Source organism: Siniperca chuatsi, linkage group LG4 (genome assembly GCF_020085105.1).
Source record: "Siniperca chuatsi isolate FFG_IHB_CAS linkage group LG4, ASM2008510v1, whole genome shotgun sequence".
Lineage (NCBI taxonomy): Eukaryota > Metazoa > Chordata > Actinopteri > Centrarchiformes > Sinipercidae > Siniperca > Siniperca chuatsi.
The window spans coordinates 19696034-19716625 of record NC_058045.1 but is presented as its reverse complement, the minus strand read 5'-3'; the positions used below and the strand labels follow the sequence as shown (position 1 = coordinate 19716625).

Genomic DNA, 20592 nt, shown 5'->3' with positions numbered 1-20592 from the left:
GACACACAAATCATGGCTGGAATAGTGCTGTGTGTCTCAGTCCGAGCCACCGTTTATTTCCCATTTACAGAGGCAGGGCTGTGTACAAACACCAGATCTTTTTTTTTTGTGTGCACACAGAACAGACAGCTAGCGGACCATGAGGCGATATTGGCTGAATTTGACTAAAAGACATGTATTGGATTAGAATCACATACCCCACCTTTAAGAGATTATATGGCTGTCTTGTTCAGAGGCAACTTTGAAATGCATTGTCTGAATTGTAAATGAACTTCATTTCTATTTGAATTTTAGTTGTTTTTTTCTCATCTTAACAAAGAAGGGGACTGGCAATAAAAGAACAGAGTGATATAACAGCAGGATGTGATTCTGTGTATGATGGAAGCCCTCCTGCAGTTGTTTTGCCCTTTTAAAGGTTGTCCTACAAACTGTGCCCTGATTGAGTCTTCAAAGACTGTGAATGGTTTAAAAGAGTCTGAAGGTCTCTGAAAAGATCCACATTTTCAATGAGTCTTGAAAAAGGACTGGGGGGACATCAGATCAACACTTGCTGAAACATGGGCTACATTGCATATACTATGTCTAATATGTGCCTTTTTGCAACACTAAGTGGGCATCATCTCAGCAATATTGCTTTCAGACTGCACTGAGCCATACGTCAAACTTTGACACCCCGTGGCAGTCTGAGTGGTAGTAGACTGGCAGAGGAGGGGGAGAGGGGTCTTCATCTTGTTTCATTTCAGACTCCCAGTGCCCTCTGGCGGCCCTCAGAGCAGGCGATATCCAACTCCTTCTTTCTCCCTCAGCTAGTCTCACTATTAATAGCTTAGTGCCGCTTTAGCTCCCATTGTTATTCCTGCCTGGCTGCATGCTGCGCAAAGGATGTCACATGTTTATCAGACCAGAAATATTGTGCATCTCTACTTTGGGAGAATGAACTTTGAGAGAAAGCCTCCTCTGAATCCAGATATCCTCGTCCTGTATTCTAAAACTTTATTTATCTTTGTCAATCTCTTTGACCTTTTCTCTAACCATCTATGATCTTTTAGTAAAAGCTCGATCATTGAGGCCAAAGGTAAACAGCGTGCCTTCTCTTGCACCCCTCTTGGGCCAGAGGGGCTTTTGAAAACAATTGGGAGTGTGTATTACTAGTGTCACTTTTCCTACTCATGAGAATAGGCCATGTGCACATCAGCAGTATGTCACTGAAAGAGCCTTGCTTACAGACTTTGTTTTAACTTAAAAACAATTTTCTCCATTTGTGAAAAAAAGCTCAGCTGAAGAGTTGTTCCTCTAAGTAAATATTATCATTATTATTATTATCATTATTCTCTACTGTGGACACTTATGGAGTATCTCAGTGACCGTCTGTGCAGTATATGCCAAGCTTCTTCACATAGTTTTTTCATCAAAATGGTTTAACAGGGAGTCTTATAGGTCAGAGTGACTGCAAGTCGTTTATTTTTCTTTCTAAATAAAACCATTCACGCAAAAATGTTTGCAATACGGTCAACTAAAATGATAAATTAATAAACAGTTTTGTTTAATGTGCCCTGTGAACATGCTACACTGTCAATAATTAGAAAGAAGGGTTTTGCTATGTGCCAATGCCAAATAAAGATGCTTTATTACTTCTCCAGACAGGAGAAATTGATCCACCTGTGGTCCCTGCCATGGATTGACAGATGGTGAATGGTATCAACTACTGTTTTGAAACTGTTTCAGAGATGTATGTTGGAATTGGCTAGTTATTGTAATTTTGACATGTGGGGCTGATGTTGTTACCCATGTTTGTAGACTGGGTGATCATCAGCAGATACAGTAGCTTATATGGCGCATGAATGCACTCTACAGGCAATTTTAGGAACTGCAACATGCATCCTTGTGGTTTTATTACTGTAGGACTATAACAATTTGATTTTCTAGAGGTCTAGGAACATCCATTACTTGACATGTAGCCTTGTCCTGAATTCTTTGGATTGTTATCTTTACTTTATCCAGTCTGATACAGTATCCTGTCCAATAACCAACAATATTCAAAACCCAGTTATCAAAGTTTTGATTGAACAGATAGAAGCACCAAACCTCCTACTTTTCATCTTTTTAATCTTTCAGCTTCAACATTTCCCTTGTCTCTTACTTCTTCGTGCTTGGAACTCGCAACTTACCCAATGGCAACCATATCATCAATATGTAAAAATGTAAGGATGACACACCTTCTTAGACTCATACACATGAGAACAAGAGCTGATGTTGAAAATTCATCATTATTATGATACACACAGTGAACCCAGATAAAAACACAGTATGTTGTGTCAGTGATGGAGCAGAGATGTGCTATTGTGTCACAGGCAAAACCCATGACTGAATATGAAGAGGTCCTAATGACAGTAGCATCAATAGACCAGAAAGGAATAATGTTTCATTTTTAGAAAGTGGTGCAACCTTTTTCTCAACTGAAATAAAAAATCTTGCTATGTTTGCTATGAATATTGTACCTGTTCTTCTGAAACTGCTCAAAGGGAACTCTGAGAAAATACTGAATTTAAGATAAATAGTATAGGTTGCAGAAAAGTGAATAAACCAAAAATTTAAATTCTAATAGTATATAAAATAACCCTTGAAATGTAACAGTAGTCTATATGAGAGTGGATCCTTTCATGTTTTCAGACCTTGAATAGTGGTGGGAGATGCCCTGCCCTGTGCACACATGCACAGAAATATCATACTAAAAAGATATGCAAAAACATGTGCATGTTTATATTTATCTGTATTTCTGTATTGTTTAGGCTTTGTTGCCTTGAGGCCATTTCAATACATCATCAGTAATTAGACTTTATTTTACCAGTGATTTCTGTGGTTGCTTTTTCCAAATTAAACTGGAGAAGAAACTAAAGATGTGGGTATTTGGCTCAATAAATTTTTGGGTTGTGGTGACAATTAATATCGACTTTCTGTCATAAATGTGCAGGTATTTGCCTTAATCAAATATGTCAATATATTTTTGCTGTATGGTTGAACATATATGCACATAGTGTTCATGTATATTACTTTTAAAACATGTACGCCATCACGTTTGCCTATTGGTAAATGGAACAAGGTGCAAACTGTTCTCTGAAAAATAGCACAAGCAATATATCTAGTGTTCCACATAAGAGTGAGAAACCATCAGTAGAAACAGAAGATGAATAACTTCCCTGCCCTGATCGACTATTTCTAGTGTGATCTGTGACCACTTATCCAGCTTCTGTGTTTATTTAATGAAACTTTCATTCTGTATATGGTGATTTATGTGACTGTGTATAAAAACTGTGATTTACAACACATATCAAACAAAACAGCTGAATGTGCCTCACATGTATTATAAATTATATACACCAGTATGTATACAGAATTTAGATTTTTAAACTTTGTTACCCCTGGTTGATTTCCTCCTAGATCTGTGCTGCAAGAATGGTATTGTGTGCACAGTACTGTATGTTTTGACATCTGCTGCATTGAATCAAGTTCTCAGTAAATATATTATATATGTATATGGTGCTAAAAATCTGGAAGATTGACTAATGTGAAAAGAACTGTTCTGGCTTTTACCAAGTTATCTGAATAGATGATGTATGTCATCATCTAACCAGTTTTAAACAACGGCTAACTGAAGTTTTACTGTATTACAAAATGTTCTTGCTACAATGCATAATTAATTTTGTCATACACTTTCTGTGTTCATTTAACCCCTGCTGTTGCTGCATGGACATTAACTCTTACTCTGTACCACTGGTAGTGTATTGTTTTGTATTTTATTGTTCGTAATTGGTGTGCACTCAACGTGTAACTTTGCTGCCGTCTTGGCCAGGTCACCATTTAAAGAGATTTTCTCTCAACTGTTTTTTTATCTGGTTAATTAAAAAAAAAAGTGTGCTTGTTCAAAAGGCCCCTGCTGACTGTACATAGTTGTTTTGGAAGCATTTCAGCCAAATATTATTACAAATATCATGTCACCGATTGACTATTTAATATGATAAAGTAACCTAACATCACTGAGAGTCAAGGAAGTCGCATAACACATGATCATTTTAGATGTCTGATGTTGTCTTTTATAGAATTCAACACCAAACCAGTCAAGTTGTAAAAAATAGTCAACAGTAGGCTACATAGGAAGGCACAGTCTGGACCAATCCAGGAGGGTGGTATCTTCTTGTAATTGTTGACTCACTGGCAGATAACGTTCGGGGTCTGGAAGCAAGTAGGGTGCTGAGAGTGGTTCAGTGGACTGCTGTGGTGCGAGGGTGTCCTGGGATGATTGGCTGGTCCACATCCACTCTCAGATTCCCCAGGAATGCCAAAGACACAGGAAGAGTCCTGCCCTATGAAATAAAAAACAAGTGATGAATTTTTTTTGTACATCACAGTTCCTCCTTTAGGTTAACAGACATCATGACGTTCTACAACATTTCTCCTGCAGACTCAATCTCTTAAAGCCCACTGGAAATATGGCTTGAAATAGTAAAACTGCATATATGACATCAAAGTTGAGCATCTCATTAAGCATCCACAAAACTCTGAGTGAAAATAAACATTCATAACTATTAGAAAACCTAGTTAAAAAATAGCTCATTTTGCTGTTTAGATCGTTTCTTGAGACTGTGTGGGCGTGGCAGATCACATTTAGATTGACATCTCCCTGGCTCTGCCTATGTCAACAATCTTTCATGGCAACAGTCACTCAGCAATGGCGCAAGCGATAATCAGCATAGTCCAGCCCTACATGTTTGAGCCACCTGATTTGGAGTCAGAGGATGAAGGAAAAGCCCTGCCATCTGAAAATGTTTCATTTCAGTTGGTCACTGAGTGGTGAGTTACAAAATGCTTTGCTATCCATATTACTCCTGAGTAGAATAGTTAGCATACACATGCAAAGTTAGCTAAGATGCCCTATATGTTCTGAATGAATGAATGCAATGCAAAATGATGGCTCTGTAGCATTAGCTAGTGCCATACAGCGGCCGACAATAGACGATCTGTGGCCAGCACTAAATAACCTCCCTCGGTTGACACGCAACACCCGCGGCTGCCAATAATCACCCATCTGTTACAGTGGCTATTGGGAGAGAGATAATATTATAAAAGGTAGCTATAAAAAACATCAACATGTTAACTTTGTCTTATAACCTCTTTATGTCACCGTTGCTACTTTTCTTAGAAAGGGCTTGCTTACTTACTTAGTTGACTAAAACACAGGTGACCATCGCTCTCCAGCATGTCTTGTGGTCAGCCATCCTTCTCATCTGCTCAGGAGGACGAACTTCTTCTTTGTCATCAAGGAAACTGCTGGAAACTTTTCTCTCACTACTCTGAAAAAAACATAAAATTACAACAAAGTGAATAAGATAAATAATCACTGAATTATTAAATAAGTGTTAATAAGACTTGCAAAAGACTTTTGTTAATGTTTTTGTCAATTACTACCATAACAGTCAGATATAACCACCTCTACCATAGTAAATTAAAAACATCCAATTACAATAACATGAGTAACATAAATAATCACCAAAAATATTAAATAACTGATAAAAAGACTAGCAGGAGATTTTTCTTAATATGGTTATTCATTATTGCCTTACCTCTGTCTGATTTTGATAGCTGTAGTATGTTAAAAAGAAAATCAAAGAACAACCTAGTGAGTAAGATAAATAATATCTGACTGGTGATGAAAAGACACATAGAAGACTTGTTAAAAGACTTTGTTAATGTTATTAATTATTACCATACCTCTGTCAGATATAGCCATCTACTTAGTAAATAAAAAATATTGACACACAACATCAAAGTACAACAGAGAACCAAATCATTAAATAACAATAAAATAGATAAAAATAAGTACAGGAGATACTTGTTAATATTGTTATTATTGCCTTACCTCTGTCTGTTTCAGTAAAAAGTAGAAACATCAAAAATCAAAAGAGTGAGTTAGATAATCATTTAATTATTAAAAAGGTGATAATAGTGTTATTAATTATTACTGAACCTCTGGCAGAAAAAGTATACCAAATCCTCTGGTGCAGCAGTCTACAAAAGTAAACTAAATTAAAAAAAATACCAACAGAATGAGTAAGATAGAAATTCTTATTGAATAAGTAATCCTAAATGGATTAACAAATATATATGTTAGCTATCATACACAGTAGCCTACAATACAGTATAACTGTGACTTTATATGTTAGCCAAATGTAATTTTCTTTCCAAGTCAGATGCTTATATTCACCTTTTCTCCCACATGTTGTGAAGGTTGAGTGGTTCTCTGTTAATTGCAAGGTTGTTGTTTTTCTTTCTCTGGGTGTCAGGTGTTAGAGGAGCAGTAAACTACTGACACATCATAAAATTTAAGTTTCAGTAATATAAAAATAAACTGGGACCATGGATCAGAGGACGCAGGGTACCATCCTGCAGCTGGGCCTGAAAGGAAAATGCTTCCTGCCTTCCATCCCACCTATGCACCTACCTCCTCTTTGTGGAGGAGCTGAAGCCAGAAGTTGATGGAATTGGCTCCTCATAACTTTCTGCCACCCCTTGGGTGTCTGTACTGCTCCTCTGCCTCTTAGCAGTAACTTTCTCACAGTTGTCTTCCCTGCTCCTCTTTGTGGAGGAGCTGAGGCCAGAAGTTGATGGAATTGGGTCTCCGGAGCTTTCTTCCTCTCCGAGATTTCCTTCACAAAAACCTCTTTGGCCTCTTCGTACTTACCTGCTCCCAGCTCGCTGCGCTGCTCCTCTTTGTGGAGGAGCTGAGGCCAGAAGTTGAAGGAGCTGACTCTTCAGAGCTACTTCCCTCAACAAAGTTTTGCTCACATCTCCTGTTCTGAGATACTGAGGATGCTGTCAAGAAGCCGTCACGCGCACGAAGACAGAGTCCTCTCAATTGATCTTCAGGTAGATCCTGATGCTGCCCCACAGGCTGCTTATGCTGACCAGGTACCTGCAGGTGCCTGATTATCAGTCGCTGAGGAACAGCAACCGAATACCAACAGGAGCAACGACCAGAGCACCAGCGAAAACACCAACAGGAGCAGCGACCAGAAAACCAGCGAAAACACCAACAGGAGCAGCGACAGGGGCACCAGCAGGAACAGGAGGAAACACTTGTCGCCTGCCTTCAAACTCCTCTTCCTCCTCATCGGACATGGTGTCGTAACCAGAGTCATCACTGCTGATGTCCCAGTCGGACAAGTTAATACTGCCATCGGTCTCTTCATCCTCATCGTCAGAGGAGAGCAGGGGGATGACCTCACCTTCTTCATACTCGCTCTCAACCTCACCTTCTGGTCATCAGAGAAAAGTGGGGGGACGTCCTCACCTTCTTCATTCACAATAACAATCTCAGGTGCCTCATCGTCGTCATCAGAGGAGATGTACACAGGAAGATTGTTACCTCCATTATTGATGGTTCTGATCACCTGCACCTAGCAATCAGATCCATTTTTAGAGTAAAATGCAGCCAGTGGGACAAAGAAGATTAAGGGGAGTAGGCAAGGCAACTGATCTTTTAAGAGGAGATAGTTTTCACCCCATCCCATGATAAGTCCTATGAAACTTATTAGAAGGGTTTTATGTCTGAAAGTGACTTCCAAAACAAAATTAAAATTACACTGGCTGGATTACATATATTTGTCGTCATTTATCCATATTTGCATAACACAGTTCCACATAGGACGGTGTAGTCCCTCATTCGTCCCTCATACGACAGTTCCACATAATAATTCATTCCAGTTTTCTTTCTCTAAAAATGTATCCAGTCATATTGAAATTATAGTATAACATAATATAGCATAGTATATAGCATAGCATAGTTATAGTATATAATTTTGCAAGTACAATGAACTGTGTAAAATACTGAGATATATGAGGGTAATTTTGTGTCTTTATTATACAATCAAAAAATAGATTTGAGAGAAAAACTATCGACACTGGAATACATTTTTTATTGCAAGTAAAAGTAATTTGTGATTTAAAATGTATTAATGAAAAACAACGTTTTGCTTTTGAAACCAGTTTTGCTTTCGAATCCGAAAGCTTTGCATTTGAAATGAAACTGATTGTCTGTCTTCTTTCTGCTCCCGCTCGTCTTCCACGGAACTCCGTCCGTTGCTTGCTAACAATGGATGTTGCCAAGCTGTCACTCTGATAGAGGCCGACCAATAGGGACGTGTCTTACATCTTTCAGCGTAGGTCCCGCCTACGAGAGTCAGCTAACAGCAAGCAAAGCTTTCGGTTTCAAAAGCAAAACTTTTAGTTTCAAATGCAAAGCTTTCGGTTTCAAAAGCAAAACTTTCATTATCACATTTTAAATCACAAATTCATTTTACTTGCAATAAAAAAAAATGTATTCCAGTGTCGATAGTTTTGCTCTCAAATATATTTTTTGACTGCATAATAAAGACACAAAAATTACCTTCATAGAGATATAGCCAACCAGTTTGATGAGTAACGCAGCTACAGGACTGCATGCGTCATTACGCACGCTGAATCGTGGGTACTTCGAATAAATCATAAGCAATATGACCAACAAGACTTCCCCAAAATAACCACACATGCCCATGTAAACACCAACAGTCGCTTATAACTGGTTATTCTCCAGTTATATGAGCTGCATATAACGGGGACGTGGAGACGGTGCATCCTGGACCATAGACTGTATATGTCCTGGATGCAGAATGCACACAGGCAGATTCATGACCAACCACTCTCCTCTCTTTTTCCTCAAAGAGAATAACACAGGAAGGAACAAAGAGCATTTCAATGTTATTAAAATTACCAACATGTCAAATACAAGTTTTAAGCTGATGAGGCTGTGGCTGAAGGCCCATAACGTTAACAGTCAACTACTTCTTCACAATCTTTTCATTTATTTATTTTTTATTTTATTTTATTAAACTCATAATAATCTGTTGGTGCTTTTTGAGGAATATCTGTAAATTAGTTCACAAATGGGATCAAGAACCCGATGCTTCAGGAAACAGCTCTGGATATATTTTTAGCAAAGCTACAACCATCAAATTAAGCAGCTATCCGCACAGAGGAAGAGGCCCTGGTTTGTTTACAGGTGTACGCCCTGCACGCTCTGACGTGCTGACGTCCGCTCCTAATAATTCCACTATCTCCATGGTGCTCATGAAAAACTGATTTTTTGGCATCATTCGAAAATTTGCCCAGTCGCCATCTTTTTTAAACTTTTGACGCCAAATTTGCAAAAATGGACCTCCTCAAACTAAAATAACCGGGTTTTCAAATCACTACATGATTGTTAATACATTCTGCACCTGCCCGGGACATTCTATGGATTCCAAACATGAAATAAGGATTTTGGAGAAAATGTTGTGTAGGTGGCTGTTCTCACCAAAGTTGGTTTTTCAATAAGGCCTAGCTACTTAATTCTTTACCTTTAAACTCAATATATTAATTTTCTCCTGAAAACACTTGAATGGTTTTAGAGAGATTATTTAATGACTTTGAGAGTGGAAAAAGGGGAATTTAGAAGTTTTCTTACTTCTCTGCCTTTGTCTGACACAGGGGCAGCTCCAATCAGCAGGCGTTCCTCACAGATTGGCGATCTAGGCTTACTTACAAGCCATTTTTCCAGGTGTTCACTTTTCCAGTAATAATAATAATCCACTAGTCCACAGTAATCCACCAAAACAAGGTTCGTTTTCTAGCAAATGTTTTTCGTTCTCCAACAATTCAGCTTTCCAGCGCTCGGGTTTTGCAGCAGATCAACTCGTGTCAAACTCAAATGCAAAAAGGGGGAATTGGTAAGATTGGCGGCCCTTATATACCTGGTCCCTCGTCATTGCGTTTCCATGACTTTTACTGACGCATGCACGTGCGTGTGCGTATGAGAGAGAGAGAGAGAGAGAGAGAGAGAGAGAGAGAGAGAGAGAGTTGCAGTGTTTAATCCTCACTTATTTGCATTTGTATTTTTTTTAACTGCAAGTCTACTTTTTTCAATTTTATTTTAAGTTATATTTTTTACTTATCTTTACATATATATTTATAACAGCAAAATCACAATTATTCCATTTATGTACCTTTTGTTGTTGTTTTTATTTCACACTTGCTTTGGCAATGTAAACGTCTGTTTCCCATGCAACTAAAGTCCCTTTAAATTGAACTGAGAGAGAGACATTTTAAAAAGTAGCCCAAGAGATGATATAAATGATCAGACTTGTGTGTCTACAGTACTATCTATCAATAGACTGTCAGAAGCTGTAATTGCACCATGTTCAATGTAGACTGTATATGTGCATTTCTATTTTTTGTAAACTATAATACAAAACCACAATTTTGTAATAAATGACATTTGTACTTTAAGCAAATCTCAAAATCCCATTCCCCCTGATAATAATAATAATACTAATAATAATAAAAACATTTGGTGTGGGTTAGTGGCAGCAGCAGGATTATTAAGCATTTTATTATTTGCACCCATACTGTTGCTCTTGTTAAAGTATTTACATGCAAATGTACCCAGACATAACTACAGAATGCAACCTTTTCAATCTGTTAAGTAAAAATTAATATATACTGTGGTCTGGCACTGATGTAAATGTCTTCTAAAACAAGTTTGTGCGCATCATGTGTTCACTGACAGAAAATGTAGTTTCTTCTGAAATGTTCTTTAAATTTGATCTGCCCTTGAAACCCTGTTTGGGGGACTGTGTAACATAAGACCAACATAATAAAATTACAGTATGGACAATCATGATGACAAAGTTACAAATAGATTTTAACATATATGAAGAATATGGATACAGGAGGACATTGAGCGACTTCAGGTGTCACCAAACTGATAGAGCCTGAGCCACACAACCTCTGTCCTCTCCACCATGGAGACCTGGAAGAGGACAGACTACACAAATCAGAATCAGAATCAGAAATACTTTACTGATCTGAAAAGAGGCACCGACAGCCAGGAGAGAGAGAGATCCCAGGATGACCGATGGTCCAGCACAGAGAAGCCTGAGTGAAAAGAGAGGACAAGGAGGAGAAACTAGGGAGAGAGAGAGAGAGAGAGAGAACGCTTGCAGTACTCTCATCGGCAGGACAAACATGGAGTATAAGTATAGGCAGATTCATTGAGACTGACCTGCCAGAAGAATTATGGTAACAGGTAATCAGAAGAAGAAGTTTTCTGCAGAAAAGCCATTTTGTCCTCTCCTACAATATTAATATTGTGGTTTTGGATTTAATTTATTTATGTGATTTTATATTTTTATTTATTTATTTTGAGGGCACATGAGGGACACTGTCAGCTGCTACAGGTTATTAAAGGACCCTTTAATACAAACACACACACATACACACACATGCTTGTATGCTTTCACTCAACTCTCAAACTCAATTCTTGTCATCATAACATATTTTATTTATTAATTTTTCTTCTTCTTTTTACTATATGATAGTTGAAATTTAAGGGCCTACTTGCACCACTGAACTCGTGTTGGATGCTATTCGCTCCCATACAGTAGGTGGCAGTATGAACCTCAGCTCTCTATTGGGTTGCGACCCATTGACAGGACGAAGAGGACCTCATGCTAATATTGACGAGTGAGAAGAGTATGAGGTGAGTGTACTCACGTCCGTTTATGACAACATTTTGAACATTACAAAAAGTGGCTCTAACATGGTTCATGAAAATGTTACACGACGTTCAGCAAAGAGATGAACGATTAGCGATATTTGTTGTAGCTAGTAGCCTAGCATCACAAATGACGTCAGGGTTTTAGTTGTTGAAGGGTCTGTGATTTAGCTATAATAACAAGGATATTCGTTGGTTTTTGCCATTAAACTAACTGTGGCATGGTAGCAGGTTCCAAATGCAGCATTTGTGCATGCCAAACAGACGTGAGTATAGGAGGGATAGACATGCCCCCCTTTGTTAAAAATGCAGGGGAAATGTGAGCACTCTCAATGCTTCTGACAAATCTGCTAAAACAAATAATTAACAAGTTGTCTTGGAAACCAACCAACTCATCTACAGGAGACAAACCAGCTTGAGAGCAGAGTCCACAAAGATATGCACTGTCACTGTCATGTGGTTTCCTCTGGTGAAGAAATATGGTATACATTACGACATTTAAGATCTACTTGTAGAGGCATGATTCGGAGAAACGATACAATATTTTGAGACAGAAAAAAGGTTTTCGTGGTTAGTTGAATAATTGTACTGATGACCAAAGTGCCATAAACACGTATTCAGCAGCCTAATTTTTTTCTCTTCTCCCAGAAGCCGTGATGTAATGGCGGTAGTGGAGAACTGAGAGGAGTTTTTACATTATGGAGGCTGTAGTTGACTTCCTAAATGTATTTCACATCAAGGCAAGTGGATTGTCCATAACACTCAGCCTCTTCCTCATCTTTCTGGGTCTTCTCTACTGGTGAGTAACTGCTTCAAATCCCTGTCTGTTGTGATGCTCCAGCTGCTGTGGAAATGAAGTCAGTTATGTAATCTACTAATAACATAAAGCACATGCTTTTTTGAGCTTGAATAGTTGGGGAAATGTTGGTCTATAGTCTTCACTGTATTTGCTTTTATTGTTTTCATTCATCACTCATCAACACAACTCTGTTCTCTGTCTTCTAGGTATTCAATTTACCCATTTTCGATCCTTTCTCGATGTGGCATCAAACATCCAAAGCCAGTACCTTTCTTGGGCAACATATTCATGTTTCGCCAGGTAAGATATTGTTACACTTTCCATCAAACTGAGATTCAACCCTTGTTCACAAACCTTTTTTTTCTTTGTCTTTAACCTCTGTCTTTAAAATCTACTATGAGACATTTTACCCCCTGATGTGACAAAAATCTTCCTTTCAACACATTACTGCGCTTTATCAGATTTCCACATTGAAGAACACTCAAAACCAGCAATATTTGATGTACCATGTAACCCCCAAAGAAGTTAATGTATTAATAATTCTATTGTGTTTTTGTTTTGTGTCATCTCAGGTTTGCAATAGTGACAAGGTCATCAAGATTATTCGGTACTCTGTTTTACTGAAGGGATTATAATTTTACTACTTGATCAATACATCCAGCCTTGGATAAATAATATCCATGCTATTATCGCAGCATGCTTTCTTATTTTACATTGCTAAAGAAGGAGAAAAAAGTGAAACACTCCTTAGTTAAGAAGAATATGCACTCTGTTTACATATAACATTAGACAATGTTGTTCCAGGTTTTTATGGTATACAGATGTGTCTCTCCACAGCAGATCCTGATGAGATTTAGTTATTTAGTTCACACTTCCCATACACATACAAATAAATAAACCCACACACAAGTTTTCACAAAGGTGCTTCATGTAAGAATGTGAACTTCAGTTCTTTCATTCCCCTCTTTATGGCTTTTGGTTTTGGTCAGGGATTATAGGTGAGTTTCTGTGCTGGTCTATTTATTAGGCTGCCATTTGACTGTTATATATGCAGCTCTGACCACCCGCTCCACCAGTTCTACACTTTACATTAAGACAACAGCCCAAATATCAATCTGTCACCAACATGGAATGATTTCATTCTTAAGAAGAGCTTCTCTGGTTCCTTTCTGATGTTGATGGATATTATATTCAGTCTGTTCTGATGTTATTCTTTAACTTTCTTCTCAGGGTTTTTTCAACCCTATCAATGATCTCATAAAGACACATGGCAGAGTTTGTGGGTAAGTCAAAGAAATACTTTCCTACAGCAACATCTGAACATTTTTATTGATTTAAATTCTTCCACATAGTAAAATGAAATGAGCACTTGCTTGGTAAAAACCTATGTTAGCAGCTTTAAGAGTGTTGTTTGATTTGACTGAGACTCTACTTGGTATATTTTAGGTATTATTTGGGCCGCAGACCGGTGGTGGTGGTAGCAGACCCTGACATGCTCAGACAAGTGATGGTCAGGGACTTCAGCAGCTTCCCAAACAGAATGGTGAGGATGTTAACCAAAGCTTGCACATGTACACTATGTGCTAACTCGTGATTCTAACATGAGCTTCGTTGATGTAATGATAACAGAGGTTTGTATTCTGCTGTCTCTCTGTGCAGACTCTTCGCTTTACCACCAAGCCAATGTCTGACTGCCTGCTCATGTTGAGGAATGAACGCTGGAAGAGAGTGCGGAGCATCCTGACCCCATCGTTCAGTGCTGCCAAGATGAAAGAGGTGAGATATGAATGTGGTCTTAAAGTTTTCCAATTATAAAAGCAGATCATAAATGGCTGCATGATCCACCTCACAGACACTGACGGAAAATGTTTTTGTCTGTTAAGTTACTGTCTGTCACAAATGGAGGGTAAGGAGTGTGGAGTTGGAGAACAGGTCAACTGGTCAAATTTTAACTTAGAAAATGTATAAAATGGTGATAATGAAATCACAGTTTCTTTTTTAACTATAGCTCCAATTTGGTGAAACTCTTGAGGAGTGTTTTTTGGAATTCAGGGTGAAGCATGTTGGCCTGGTACTGCTGATGAACATGTCTAATTCATTTATGGCAGTACTGCCCTGCTGCTATCAACTATAGTAAATATTCATTTATGGCGGTGTTGCCCAGCTGCTTTGAACTGTAGTAAATATGATGATATAATCATTTTAGAGACAGCCTCTCAGTCCAGGTGCAGCGAGTGGAGAGGACGTGAAGGCCTCGGTTGAAAAAGGGGATATTTCCAAGTCGTGTTGAGTTGGTGGCCTATTTGTTTGGTCTAAATTCTCTTTTTCTCTCAAAACACAATTTTGACTTTTGGAGGATCTCTCATGATCTTCTTTCTTCTATTCTTTAATTACTCAAATTAATGAAATTGGTTTACTTTAAAGTTCAATTTTAATGATACAAAATTTTAACTTCATGTCTTCATGTCAACCACTCAGTCACACTATATAAATCCTTTTTTAACTTCCTTTTCAGCCAACTTAAAAATTCATCCCTACAGTGTTTACTGCACGTTTGCTTTCAGAGTGCATCACATGTTCATTTTTTATTTACATCTTTAAGCAGTTACTGTACATCCACTCATATTTTGATCTACAAAGACTTTTTCAGCTTTGTAGTGTGAGTGTGGGTTTTATGTTTGTGGAACCACACTGACCTCATTTTTGTGGTATTTATGGACCCATTTTTCACTAAAGCAATATTTGCAGGATTCACATGTGTCTTCCCTTTTTCAGAAAGTCTCAGCAGCTATGACAAGTGTCACTGTCTGTTAAATTTTCCTGCAGATGGTTCCGCTCATCAACACAGCCACCGATGCCCTGATGAACAACTTGAATGTCTACGCTGAGTCAGGAGAGGCCTTTGACATCCACAAGTAATCAAACCCCCAGTGAACAGAGGCTGTAAGAATTATTTTTGTTTGAGTTATGTCTTTTTCTGTCCTCCCTCATATTTTTGTTTGTGTGTGCGTTTTGCAGGTGTTTTGGCTGCTTCACCATGGATGTTATTGCCAGTGTGGCATTTGCTACTCAGGTGGACTCTCAGAACAACCCAGAAGACCCGTTTGTCCGCCATGCGCAGATGTTCTTCTCCTTTTCTTTCTTCAGGCCCATCATGCTATTTTTTAGTCAGTCCAATCAATTTGTTATTTATATATATGAATTATTACATTTGAGACATTTATATAGAAATGCAATGAAGTATATAATATAATACTATGTGTATATATATATATATATATATATATATATATATATATATATATATATATATAAATAAAACATTATTAAAGCATAGACCAGACACTGGAGGAGGATTAAAGTATGTCTGTAAGAGAGTATGTCACAGAAGTATCTGGGCTCCCGAAGGTATTCCTAATAGAAAATGAAGCATTAAATAAAAAGTTGTTATATATAATATATTCTTTTTAACATAAAAACACCTACATTTTATGATTGTACAGGCATGTGCAAGTGTGTAAAGTTGGCATTTCAGGTAGAGTTACACCATCAAATTTGGTTTGTGTGTCCAGTTGCTTTTCCATTCATCATGGCTCCTCTGGTGGGATTCATCCCCAACAAAAGACGAGACCAGATGAATCAGTTCTTCATCGACAGCATTCAGAAGATCATCAAGCAGAGAGAGGAGCAGCCTCCTGAACAGGTGAATCTCATGGACATTTAATAATATTAAACACAGTGTAACTTCCAGTAAATAGTTTTTGAAATGAAATTTAAATTGATTATTTTTTGCACGTAGAGGCGTCGAGACTTCCTTCAGCTGATGTTGGATGCACGAACTAGCAAGGAGTGTGAGTCTCTGGAACACTTTGACACAGCAAACCCTGCTGGCGAGCTGGATCACAGGAACCAGCAGACACAACCGTCGGCCTCAGATCAGGACAACCGTCTTCACCCACGGGAGCCCCTCACCAGGCGTCCACAGAAAAAGATGATAACTGAGGATGAGATCGTGGGTCAGGCTTTTGTCTTTCTTCTGGCAGGCTACGAGACCAGCAGCAACACGTTGGCCTTCACCTGCTACCTCCTGGCCATCCACCCCGAGTGTCAATGCAAAGTACAGGAAGAGGTGGATGATTTCTTCACCAGGCATGTGAGTGTGTTCCTGATCTATTTTTCTTCAGCTAGTTACAGCATAAGATTTTAGTTGTGGATTTATCTGATAACAAAACAAATTCAGTGCACACAGATTTTTTATTTCATTTTTATGTTGAAAACTTTTACTGAATTCTGCTGAATTCATCTTGTGTTTTCCCTCTTGTTGTAGGAGTCACCAGATTACACAAATGTCCAGGAGCTGAAGTATTTAGACATGGTTATAAGTGAAACATTGCGCCTCTACCCTCCTGGATTCAGGTAAATTAAGAAAATTAAACGAGGATAAAAGATGCATTTTTACTAGACTTAGTACTGTCAGAAGGAAGAAGTTCATTTATTTCTGTACATATAGTAGATTTTTTGTTATGTTTTTACTAATCAATATCATACAGGAAACACATGGAGTATAGATGGAAAAATGAGTTTAGGTGTATAAAACATGCATCCTTGGTATTTTGCCCCACAAAGGTTTGCGAGAGACATCGACCAGGACTGTGTGTTGAACGGCCAGCTCTTACCTAAAGGAGCGACGCTGGAGATCCCAGCGGGCTTCCTCCACTACGACCCAGAGCACTGGCCAGAGCCTGAGAGGTTCATCCCTGAGCGGTAGGAATCCGGTCTTACAGTAAATAAGCAAAACTATAGTGCCTGCACCTTGTGTTTCATTATCATTTAAATCTAGTAAATGGCTTGAATGCATTTGCTGACAAATTTATGAAGGTGGCGTTACGGATTCATTTTATTAAAATTGCATTGTCTGGCACCACCTGCAATTAACTGAAAAGTAGTGTGCCACCGCCAATCAAAATATTGATATGGTGTCACATAACTTTCAGCTGGATATTACTCAAACAGCCCAAAACTAAAAACAACTTTGGACCTCCCAAAAAAAACCAAATACTATGGTTAAATAGTCCTTTTGTCACAGAAGGCATTTGAACATGTCACAGTAGAAAAAGTGCAGGTGTAAATAATAACACTATTGGTGGCCAAATTCCATTTAGTTGCTTCACTTTCAGGGTCCTGGTATTGTGCAAGCTGCCTCACTGTCACGATTTACTGGGACTCTTGAATACAACAAGGCCATCAGTAATGTTATTAGTAACACCACCTGTGCTACACTATAACAAGTCAAAATGTCTGCTGTGAAAAGGGCCTGTATTTGTGGATTTGTGGACCTCTAATAGCTGGTGATATCTTAACTGGTATTGACATGATGGCTGGTAAAATACATTTTACCGTCATCTTCCATGAAAAAAAGTGATGTTGATGTCACGTAGCTCTCTTTTTGAAATGTTTTCTGTTAACGGTGAAGTTGCATGAACCAGTGCAACCACATTTCTTGTGGTTTCTTTGTTCTTTCATCTTGTTACACCAGTTGAAGCCTTTAGTATTAACATGTACAGTATATACCACCTTGATACTTACTTACTTGAAACACTACTGCTTTTAAATCATCCAAAAAATAGAACTTGTGGTTGATCCCTAGATTCACACCAGAGGCCAAGGCCAGTCGACATCCATTTGTATACCTGCCGTTCGGGGCCGGTCCTCGTAACTGCGTGGGAATGAGACTTGCCCAGCTGGAAATCAAAATGGCTCTAGTGCGTCTGCTCCGCAGATTCAACATTGTGGCCTGCTCTGAGACCAAGGTGGGTTGGACAGGTTTAAACACTAAAGACAACAGTCTGTTAAAAACGAGTCTTAGAAAGGATTCATACACACAGAAGAGACATTTACACATGACACATATGCATTTGGGGGGGAAAAGGAACTGTCAGTATGCTTTACTACTTGCCAAGGTACAGCCGGCCACATTTAGTAGCTGCTCAGGTGAAAATGGAAAAACATCTGTTGAGAGTCAGTCCTACAGTGAAAATAACTATACAGCGTGTCTGCATTTATATTTGTTAACATCCCATCCCGTAGTTGCTTGTTTATACACAGAGTGAGTGCATTCTTTTCTTTGGGTAGGTTCCTCTTGAGTTGAAGTCGTCAAGCACTCTAGGACCTAAAAATGGCATATTTGTGAAAATTCAAAGAAGAGATGTGGGAGAAGGTCGAGGGAATTCTCCGCCAGACAGTTAGAAACTCACCGTTCATCTTCGTGGATGGTGAAAAGTTACAAAGCATTCTACAGGTCCATGTTGTGACAATGACACACAGTGTCAGTGTTAAATGTGTGAGCAATTTTCTGGATCTGTTTCTTTACATGAAAATATCTCCATTGGTAACCTAAACATAATCGAGTAATTTAGAAGCTCCAATACACTATATACCTTGATTATAGTGCTCGTCTAGTGCCTTTCCTAACCGGAAAGTGGACTGAAGATGAGAAACAGCATTGCTAGACTGTAATAATTAAAAAGTGTGATTGGTCCAATTGCTGTCACCTGTCCAATCAGGTACTGTGGAGGACACAGATTAGGCCCCTCTGACTCTCTGCTAATGGCTTCATCAGTTGTTTTGGTGTGAAGTGAGAGAGAGAGGGAGCTGGAGAGCTTTGCTCTACTTAAAAGAGAGAAACTCTCAGCCTCTTACCTCAGTATATAACAATATTAATTTTCTTTTATGTGATTTTGAAGAGGCTACAACATTGCTGTCTGTTTTTTTCATTAAGCATAATGGTTTTAATTTCACTATAACCAGGTTACCATTTTTTTCTTCCTTGCACTGGATTATTTTATTAATTTGTAAGTGCATTTCATATTTTAACTTATTTTATGGTCTTCACAAGGTACTACAGTTAATTCAATGAACAGATTAAAAGGCAGAAATTGAAACTTTTACAGTGTGCAGTAAAATATAATAATAATGATGAGGTGAGAACTAGTTCAGCCAGAAAACTTGGATCTTGATCAAATCTGTCAGCTGAACATGAAAGTTTGCACACTGTTTAACTGAGCTGCTCTCTTTGCTGCTGCTCACTTTGCTAATGCTTCTTCCCATACATCCACGTACCACCAGCATCCCTGCATCCACACATGTGCTTCATATACTTACTGTACATGTGTTTCTCTACACATCGTAGATAAGGTTTCAGTCGTAGTCATCTGGACACTGTTTTCAGAATCAAGACGTTTCGGCTCCCATCCGGAAGTCATTCTCAATTGTACAATTGACAACGAATGAGGGACTACACCGTTTCTCTACACAGTTGTTTAGTTCAAAAAGTGATGCTTGCAGGAAGCGGTTCAAACGTCGCTTTCCTGAAATCTGAAAATCTTTACATTTATTAAGGATAAACTCTCTGATTTAGAAGGTGAGTGGTATGGCTGAAATAATATTTGTCAGCATACATACTACTACTTTCATTCTCAAAGTTGACTTGACAAGGGTACGTGATTTGGGAAGAGCTGTCACTTCTGATGGGAGTTACTGATTATATTTGAATATACTCAAGACTTTGATTCCTGTCATGTTTCTGCGCCTTTTAATCTCCTCAAATGAAAGCTGCTATTTTAGAGTGAAAGAAGTGGTTTGTGAAAGGATGGGAAATCCTCCTTGTTGTTTTTAATCCTGATGACCTGAGTCACTGTTTATCAAATGTCTCAGAATAGGAAACTGGACCTAACTAGCCCACATTTCTCAGTGCATATTAGGTCCAACCGTAAAGTGTAGTTGTAATATAATAAATAATTGTATCACTTTTCTCTTGATGACTTCATTCATAATTCTTAAAAAGGAGAACATTTACATCTTATTGAAACCAAAATGTTGCATTACTATCGTAGGTTGGTAAATCTTTAGTTAGATTTTTAGCCAATGTTTGGGAGTTATTCTGAGATGCTTGATAATTGCAGCCCTGAATTAATTTTAAATGTATACAATAAGAGTGATTTACTGATGATTAATTCAAATGTGTCCATGAAACATGTATATATCAGCAGCTGTGATCAAAGGTGATAAAAGGCAGATGACTGAATGTGTTTGAATGATATATATTTAAACTGGGTCAAGTACAACTTGTGTGTAATTAAATATTTACACATGATGACAAAATTTCTCTTTG

At 38.3% G+C, this 20592-nt stretch overlaps 1 protein-coding gene and 1 long non-coding RNA gene across 4 annotated transcripts; one reads left to right on the top strand and one right to left on the bottom strand.

The window, feature by feature from the left end:
* Window positions 1-2089: 2089 nt before the first annotated feature.
* On the bottom strand, window positions 2090-11432 carry LOC122875318. 2 transcript variants are annotated; one of them, XR_006377799.1, is made up of 4 exons: window positions 9536-11432; window positions 5619-7451; window positions 5217-5348; window positions 2090-4361 (listed from the first exon to the last, which is right to left on the bottom strand). It is a non-coding gene; the product is annotated as an uncharacterized LOC122875318 (long non-coding RNA). The 2 variants fall into 2 exon arrangements; XR_006377798.1 differs by lacking the exon at window positions 9536-11432 and having other exon boundaries at window positions 5619-9529.
* Window positions 11433-11496: 64 nt separating this feature from the next.
* On the top strand, window positions 11497-20582 carry tbxas1 (thromboxane A synthase 1 (platelet)). Of its 2 annotated transcripts, XM_044194287.1 has the most exons (14): window positions 11497-11608; window positions 12272-12422; window positions 12629-12722; window positions 13653-13705; window positions 13869-13965; window positions 14082-14198; window positions 15249-15337; window positions 15441-15589; window positions 15995-16125; window positions 16222-16575; window positions 16750-16838; window positions 17049-17186; window positions 18070-18232; window positions 18555-20582. In XM_044194287.1, the coding sequence occupies exons 2-14, from the start codon at window positions 12322-12324 to the stop codon at window positions 18666-18668; spliced, it is 1689 nt and encodes a 562-aa protein (XP_044050222.1). In that variant the 5' UTR covers window positions 11497-11608; window positions 12272-12321; the 3' UTR covers window positions 18669-20582. The 2 variants fall into 2 exon arrangements, with proteins under 2 accessions (XP_044050222.1, XP_044050223.1); XM_044194288.1 differs by lacking the exon at window positions 18555-20582 and having other exon boundaries at window positions 18050-18187.
* The last annotated feature ends 10 nt before the right edge of the window (window positions 20583-20592 follow it).

What these genes read in the sequence shown, in the direction of transcription:
- tbxas1 (XM_044194287.1), top strand. Translation starts at nt 12,322, where the DNA reads ATGGAGGCTGTAGTTGACTTCCTAAATGTATTTCACATCAAGGCAAGT. An exon ending in ACACATGGCAGAGTTTGTGG is followed by an intron (nt 13,706 to 13,868) that starts GTAAGTCAAAGA and finishes GGTATATTTTAG; the next exon opens with GTATTATTTGGGCCGCAGAC. An exon ending in GAGGCCTTTGACATCCACAA is followed by an intron (nt 15,338 to 15,440) that starts GTAATCAAACCC and finishes TGCGTTTTGCAG; the next exon opens with GTGTTTTGGCTGCTTCACCA.